General features: G+C 39.9%; 1 protein-coding gene across 1 annotated transcript; it reads left to right on the plus strand.

Moving 5' to 3' along the window:
- The first annotated feature begins 525 nt into the window (after window positions 1–525).
- On the plus strand, window positions 526–5,919 carry tmem182a (transmembrane protein 182a). The gene is made up of 5 exons (XM_031869553.1): window positions 526–882; window positions 2,276–2,399; window positions 3,430–3,528; window positions 3,623–3,760; window positions 4,537–5,919. Exons 1-5 carry the CDS (start codon window positions 724–726, stop codon window positions 4,761–4,763), a joined length of 747 nt encoding a protein of 248 aa, XP_031725413.1. The 5' UTR covers window positions 526–723; the 3' UTR covers window positions 4,764–5,919.
- The last annotated feature ends 2,372 nt before the right edge of the window (window positions 5,920–8,291 follow it).

Consider the following 8,291-nt stretch of genomic DNA (forward strand, 5'->3'; position numbering starts at 1 on the left):
GTCTTGTGTGTGTATAATATCTGGAAAATTGCTGTTTTTGTGTAATTCATGAAAGTTATTTCTGAGAAATACTCTAACATGTGTATTTTTTTTTAAACATTAGTATTATATCTTTAATTATTAATTGAACTGTTTATAAAGTTCCATTTGATAATTATCTCTGTTTTCCTAGAGTGTGATACAACTGAAAATACCCACTAAGGGTATATTTACAGTAATTTTCATCACCCCCTTTTACAGGACAGCATACTGTTGTGTGTGTTTACATGTGTGTCGTCTTCTGTGCTTTCAGTCTCACCCTGCCCTGACATTCCCGTGCAGACGATGGGTGTCCAGTTGCCACCGGTTATTTCTGCGTTGATCCCCTCCCTTCACACTCTCCAACTGCTTCACACACTCAGCCCCACAGTGGGCTTCTTGGGAATGGAGCAGCCGCCTTCAGTCAGACCCCAAAAATAGCCCAGGGTGTGGATGGGGGTTGTTGACTGCAGACTCAAGCAGGGTCCAGAGGAGTCATGTGCTCAACCTTGTCCTCCCATAACACAGACAGAGGGACAGGAGAGGAGTCCAGATCCGGTATCAACATAAACCAGCTCGAGCAGATCAGTGGATGAACTGTACAAGGAGTTTCCACCTCTGCTTGTCACATGTGCTCACTGTAGTTGGGGAAAGTCAGACTGAGCGTGAGCATCCAGCGGCCAAGTGGCTGGTCACTCCTGGACCATGAAGCTTAGCGTGGCGTTGTTTTTTGCAGGGCTCTTCGGGGCGTTGGCAACTGTGTTCATCCTCCTCTCGTTTGGAACTGATTACTGGCTGCTGGCCTCAGAGAGTTGCCACCCGAACCCGGACGGATCTGTTGGCCCGGGTGGTGTGACCATAGAGGTGGGTGTTGGACTTTAGTTATAATTTGTTGCTTCTTTGTTATGTCTTGAATATTAGTTATCATGGTCACATGTGTAACACCCCACTAACTGATATTAGGTCAACTGTTAGGCCATAGACAGTAATTATATTTGTTTGTATAGTATTTAAGCTTTAAATGGTGCATTGTGAAGTTGCATATTTAAATTAGTATCAAAGTCACTTCTTTCTATTTTAGAAACTGGGATCAGTTGCTCCAATCATTCTTTCAGCAGATGCTCTGCAGGGTGGAGAGGCATCCCTGTAGGACCTCTTCATGTAATCAGACACTGTTTACTGTAATGTGTGTGCAGCTATGCAGTGATTGAGAAATAGCTTGTGCCCCTGTCATAGAGATACAAATTCCAGTAGTCCCAGTGGTATGATGCTGTATTAAATATCATCGACTAAAACATACCTAGCTTTTCATAGTGGGAACTGAAACTGGAATGGAGACATGATATCACCACAATAAAACCAGAGTGGTAGCACGTAGTTTAATTAAATGTGAGTAACCGTTATTCATGTTTCGTCAATCATAATTGACTAAAGTATTATTTTTAGTGCAATAACATAAAAAAAGTGCAGGATTCTTATTCTTTAGTGGGATTGTTAGCATCATGCAGCACTGGTCCTCAACGTTTTTTTTATTATACCATTTAATAAGTGATTTCCTCTTACATTTCTTTGTTCACATATATAGCCAAAAGGGTAAAACTATTCAAATAATTACTGGAAGGATGTCAGAAAGAAATAACCATCATTTTGTGTAAAATAAATACATTTGTGATTCATTTTAATCCCATAAATTGTTTTGTGACCCCTCAGGTTTATCTTGCCACCCGTTTTAGGGGTTCTTGACCCCCAGGTTGGGAGCCACTGTCCTTCTTCAACAAGGTTGATTGCAAAATAAAACAAAACTCTGATCAGATTGACCCTGACTGGTGAAACTTTAAGGTCCAAAGTCAGCACAGCCTGCACCCTCTGCTTTTATTACTCTGACAGGTGCTGTATGGATAGATAGAATTTTTGCTCTCGTGCAAAAATAGTGACCACCAGTGATGAGTTTTTCCTGAATGGGAACATCCTTGGCCTGCATGCTCGCTCGGCACCGTACCAAACCTGAATGAGGTTAGAGGTGCTGGCTCAGCTCGACCCTTGACCTGACTAAGCAGGTGCTCTTTGCCGCTGTGGCGACGCACTGTACACCTGCCTCGCACGATCTGGTGACAGCTCTCAGGCTTTAATCACATCAACAGATAACATGGAGATCCATCCATAAATCTGCACATACAAATCCTACTCTGCAGACCTTTTTAAAGTCAGAATATATTATGTAATAAATCATTATTCTATCTTTTCCTGCTTCTTTCAGCGTGGAGATGTGGTAATGCAGGAGGGCACTGGTGATATCACTCTATACCATGAAGGTTTTTTCTGGAGGTGTTCGTTTGGAGGCAACGCGGGTGATGACAACCTGATGTGGAACCTCTGGTTCAGTAAGATAAAATAAGATAATCCTTTATTAGTCACACAGTTGGGACATTTACAGGATTACAGCAGCATAGTGGATAGTGCAAACAAGAGACATAAATGACACATGTTCCAATAGTTAACCCATATATATTTGTTTGCTGTTGGCTTCACTTTTGTAAATGTTTCCACTGTTTATTTTCTCAAAATACTTGTAAAGTAATGAAGTGGTAACCCCTTGCAAGAAATTGTGATTGCACATGTGATTAAGGCAGAATAAGAAAATGACCAAAGATCATCATTATTACATTATTAGGAAACATTTGATGTTCTACGAGTTATATGGGATGATGCATGAGCAAATACATGTTACTTTTTTGGCAAAAAGAAAGACAAAGAAATGTACATTATGTTATGCTACATTGTGAAGTTACAAATGTTTCCGGAGTTAAATAGACCCAATAGACCTAACAGATTAGATGTGTAATTCCGTGTTAGAAATCTTGTCAACAAACGTATAAGAAACTCCAGATCCTCTTAAATGGTCCTTTTCTCTGTCTTCTGAAGCCGATGAGTGCAGGAAACCATTGTCCTCCAGCGTTGTCCTGTGATGCTTCCTCAGGATCATATGGCATCACTATGCAGAATAAATATCAGTTTTTGTTTTGCTACTATTCTGTGTATAAAACTTAAAATAACGGTAGAAATCCTCCCATGTGACTGTTCATGTGATGTTATCTTGGTCGTTTGTCAGGTGATAATGGGTCGTCTATTTTCTGATGGGGACTTTGAATGGTGGGTTATTGTCAGAAAAAGCCTCCGGCACTGAAGGGACCTCGTGAGGGGCTGCGGTGGAAGAGAAAATAGAAAGAATATAAAAAACACAAGACAAAAAGTAGAGTACTATCATAACTTTTTGACACTGTTGACACAATTTAGTCATATCCCAATCCATGAGAGACTTGACGTAACAAAGGAAATTGCCAACTGTGTTTGTTTACTATTAACATTCAATTTAATTAATTTTCTGTTTTGATTTATTCCATCTCTTTCCAGCAAATCAGCCTCACTCAAAAGTTTGCATGCACGCCTACCTCTTCCCATTCCCTGTGTCTCATCAGACCCACAATGCCACAGAGTATGATACGGCCATAAGTAAGTGTCTGTCTATCTATTTAGATTTGCCTCTCTGTACTGATTAAGTTGATATTCCTCAGTGATACAATTGACTAACATTTCTGTTGTCCAGTCTACAGAGGCTTCTGGAGCATCTTCATGCTTATCGGTGTGGCAGCTGTAGTGCTCGGTGGGTTCTTCATCATCTGTGCTGCTCCGTTCGCCAGCCACCGGTTGTATAAAGCAGGGGGAGGCCTCTTCCTGGCATCTGGTGAGGTTTTAAAATTGCTTAATTTTAGTGGTGGAAAGTAAACTTATTTAAGTACAATTTTAAAGGTACTTGTACTTGACTTATCTCTCATTTTATACTTTTAGCTAGGAACTAGTACATTTTCAAATAAGGATGCTAGATGTATTATAAGTTTATAAAATACAATCTATTGCATTGTTAAGTATTAAACCAGTGGTTCCTAATCCTTTTTGACTAAGACTTTTCAAAACAGCAGTGTCTGGTTGGGACCCTTCTTCACATTTCAGATATCTATGAGTTATTAGAAGTTCCACAAAAGAGACATTTCCCCTGTAGACTCCTCAGATGATTTACTTCAAATTACAGTTTGAGGCCCAAAGAAGAAACATTTTAACTTCGTAGAAAAGCAAAAATTTGAAAATATTCTAAAATTCACATTCATGCAGAAGAACTTCCGCTCTCGACCCCTCAGATTTATCATGTAACTCTTTGCTAAAAGTAGCCACACCTCGACCAGCAACAGAGTATTAACAACCTAATAATGTCATATATAATGTCATAACTCACAGGGGCCATTTTCAACAGAACATTGTATCTAGCTGATGATACTCAGCTTTTAGAACTTTTACTTGTAATGGTGTACTTTAACATTGGGGTGTTGGTACTCTTACTTACTTAAAGGATCTGAATACTTCTCCCGCCACAGGTTAAATATTTATTTTTCTGCACCCTGTTTTGGATCCATTGGTTTATTTAAAAATCATCATCTCTGCCTCTGCTGCCCTTCTCTGCACCAGGTCTTTTCCTGCTCTGTGTGGTGGTGATGTACGTCCTGTGGGTGCAGGTGTTGGATGTGGTGGATGTCTACGTAGAACACCAGCGCGCTACAGTGTGTCCAGACTTCCAGCTGTCCCTCAACTATGGTCTGTCCTTCATGTTTGCCCCCATCGGCATCTTCTTCTGTCTCCTGGCCGGCCTTCTTTTCCTCCTCATTGGCCGAACCATCCAGATTCATTACCACTGACTTTAAGCAGCGGCAGGTTAGAGGAAGGGTGGGGGCTTGAGATGGTTGGAGTGTTTTTAGTTTGTTCCAGGATAAAATCATTGCAACCACTGCTCAGTTCAGAAATGGCATCATAATCACTCCAGCCTGAGCTACTTCCAATTGAGCTACGTCATAGTACACACAGTTCTGTGCTATTCTCAATAAGCCTGCACCAACAGTATAAATACCTGTGGTGCGTAACACTGTGGTTTGAATCTTGTGTGTTTATGGTTGTGAGGGTTGTGAGTGTATGTTCAGAAAATTCAAAATTCATGAAATGTTGATGAACAATTGTGTTTAATTGGAGCATTTTTTTGTTTGCTTGAGAACAAGTTATTCTAATATATCTTATGCTTTGTGTAGCGTTTAAAAAATAATCTTAACAAAGTGCTAAATATGTTCCTGAAAGAGCACCATATTTCTTTCTCAAACAGGATAGCACATTTGTTGGGGGACTATATTTAGCTGCAGCCTAATACTCATTTCATATTCCGCTGAGTCAGCAGCAAGGCATATTTGTATCAACTCAGTATTATCTGCACCACGCTGTGTCAGCGCTAAAGAAAGGCCTGGCACCGCACATTGTCATTCTGTTGTAATAGGAAAAAAAACACTCTGGATTGTTATTATTTTTTAAAACCAATCAAAGTCATCCTGGGCTTTGCGTCGCCCAAGATGGAGCAACGGTGTCCTCGCAAAATAGATGTTGCAGAAAGCAGAAGGGGAGGGGAATGCTGGCTGGCATAGGTCAGGCTCATAAACACTCTTCACCTGGTGAGTCAGACTAAATCAGTATGAACTGAAAGCTATACTATATGTTCATTGTAATAAAGGAACATGTCAAAGGCTTTTTTGGGGACGTTTTTCCTTATCTGAAGCAAGGTAAAAAAACTGCGAAACTGTGCTGTTTTTAGTTTTTTACTGTTTAACCAGTTTCTTTGTTCAGCACAGCTTATTCTTTTTAGAATTTGAGGTTTGAATTATTATTTATTTTCATGTTGAGAGTATGTAACTGTTTTATGTTCATGTTGTTGGGTTTTTGTCTTCTGTTTCTTCTAAGCGTGAGATTCTGACACCATATATGTCCACAAAAATGCTTTTTTTTCCTGTTTTCTGTCTGCTAATAAAAATGATGAGGGGAAGGCAAGCTTTGACGTAAAAATGCATCATTTCTGTCACTGTACCAGAGCCAAGAATTGTAAAAGAATGTGCGCTCTGGTGTCCAGGCTTCAGGTACGTCTAGCCAAAATCCAGAGTCCCATTTCAGAGAAAAAATGCCTGTGAACTGACAAATAAGTGGAAGAGACTCTTAAGAGGAAAAATAAACGTGAGCTAATGTGAATACAAGGGAACATTTCAGTCAAAGGACCATCGTTATTTAGACCATGTAATTCTAGTGATATAAATAAGTCAGACTAACAGCAATGACCAATCAGAGGGCCAGCTTTTACACATGGAATAAACTGATACTGGCAGGCAATTCTACAATGAAACTGGATCATTGTAACAAAGGTCTGGAAAAATACAAAACATTCAACTAAAATACCACAAGAGGGCAGTACTGTCTCACTGGATTTACACACCAACCTACTCCCCGAAAGGCGGAAATCCTATTTTGCTTATCTCGAGTCTATGTGGAGTGTATGTGGCGTTATGCATTTAATCACAATTTCAGAGTTAGGTTCTGTAGATGAAAGAATTCACACCTTGGCTGACAGACGGATGGTAATTTCACTCATGAATGGAGCATTTGATCAGAATCTGAATGGACCTCTGTGTCGATTCTCATGTGTCTTTATCAAGTCTGTGCCTTTCTAGCTTTATAATATGCTTATCATACATAAGGAAATGCATCTGTGGTTTGCAGGGGGGATCGACACAATATAAGGCATTGATTACTTTGTGAGATTGACTTTGCCTTCACAGAAGACACTTAAGAAGGAGATTCACACGTCCAAATTCCTGAAATTTCAAATTGCTGTCCGCACTCTGAGTAAGAGAAGCACCATCACATTTCAGCTCATCCACATGAGAAGCTACACCGAGGTAAACCACTGCAGGTCATAAGACCGGGCCAGAGAGGTTGGCAGATATCAGTAAATTATAAGATAAGATCACAGAATGTGTCTTGTGTCCGGTTGGATTGGTCCTTTCCTCCAAGTCTCTCAGAGAAAAAAAGATTCCGTCTGGTGGACGTCCTGGTTTAATTGAAATCCCAATATGATAACAAAATGTTTAAACAATCTCAATCCATATCCGAGTGAGAGTGTGTGAGAGAGGGAGACAGGGAGAAAGAGAGAGTGATGGAGAGAGAGGGAGAGAGAGAGAGAGAGAGAGAGAGAGAGAGAGAGAGAGAGAGAGAGAGAGAGAGGTTTAATGCAGGTGTGGTACAGGCTACCTACAGAAGAAGCCGGGCCTTGCAGTCAGTAATGTCATCAGACTCCCAGCTGAATTCAGCACTGTTCTGCATGATTGCCCATGATAATTGTGTGTTGATAGGGAGCGCCCGAGATGGAGTATAATTTCCACTGAGAGATTCCTAAACAAATACCTGTGCTCAGCAGAGGGATGGAGTGCAGCCGGAGGTGAGGAGGAGAATAGAGGATGAGGGGAGATAGAGGATGAGAGGGTAACACTTCCAGAGGAGTAGGGACAGGAAGCAGCAGTCTCACTGCAGGTTCTTATAGTCTGCCCACGATGCAACCAAAGCAAGGCCATGCAAGACACTGAACTTCAGAAAAATAATTGCAAAATCTCTTTTAGATAGACATAGCATAGCATAGCATAGCATAACACAACACAACACAACACAACATAAAATAGCATAGCATAGCATAACATAGCATAACATAACATAACATAGCATATCATAGCACAGCACAACACAACACAACACAACACAACATAGCATAGCATAGCATAACATAACACAACATAACACAACAGAAAATAACATAATATAAGATAACATAGGACAACATAACAACAAGCATTTATCTTTACTTAAGATACTTTTTCCAAACTCTTAACACAGCAACACACCTACATGATACAATTAGCCAAATAGTTTATATTTCATGTTTCAGTTACCTGTATTCAAAAGAAAATATGAAAGTCATTGTTTTTTATAATTCAGTTTCCTTTTACTGTAAATCACTGAACATTTTTGGTTGGCTGTCAAATGTGTGCATTTCTGGAAACATACTATCTAAAAGTGAACGAGTCATCTTTACTTTATATATTGTACAGTAGAAAAATAGTGAAGTGACAGAATTGCTGTGGTAACAGCTGTATTAGCAACATGAAATTACTGCCAATGATCAAAAAATAATCCAACATACATCTCCGTTGGTTCCAAATGTGTAAAATATAAAATATAAAAATATGACAAAAAAGGCCCAGAAGGGGAGGAAACTCAAGATAGTCAGAGAGCAATACCTCAGCTCAAGTCTTCACAACTCTAAACCCATTTTCTGCTTTGCACCCAATTTCTTATTCTGCTTGGCA

Source organism: Anarrhichthys ocellatus, unplaced genomic scaffold (genome assembly GCF_004355925.1).
Source record: "Anarrhichthys ocellatus isolate YVR2014 unplaced genomic scaffold, GSC_Weel_1.0 scaffold47, whole genome shotgun sequence".
Taxonomy (NCBI): domain Eukaryota; kingdom Metazoa; phylum Chordata; class Actinopteri; order Perciformes; family Anarhichadidae; genus Anarrhichthys; species Anarrhichthys ocellatus.

Bases quoted from the DNA above. Each gene is read 5' to 3' on its own strand.
- tmem182a (XM_031869553.1), top strand. From the start codon at position 724: ATGAAGCTTAGCGTGGCGTTGTTTTTTGCAGGGCTCTTCGGGGCGTTG. The intron at 883-2,275 runs GTGGGTGTTGGA...TGCTTCTTTCAG, and splicing joins CGGGTGGTGTGACCATAGAG to CGTGGAGATGTGGTAATGCA. The intron at 3,529-3,622 runs GTAAGTGTCTGT...TCTGTTGTCCAG, and splicing joins AGAGTATGATACGGCCATAA to TCTACAGAGGCTTCTGGAGC.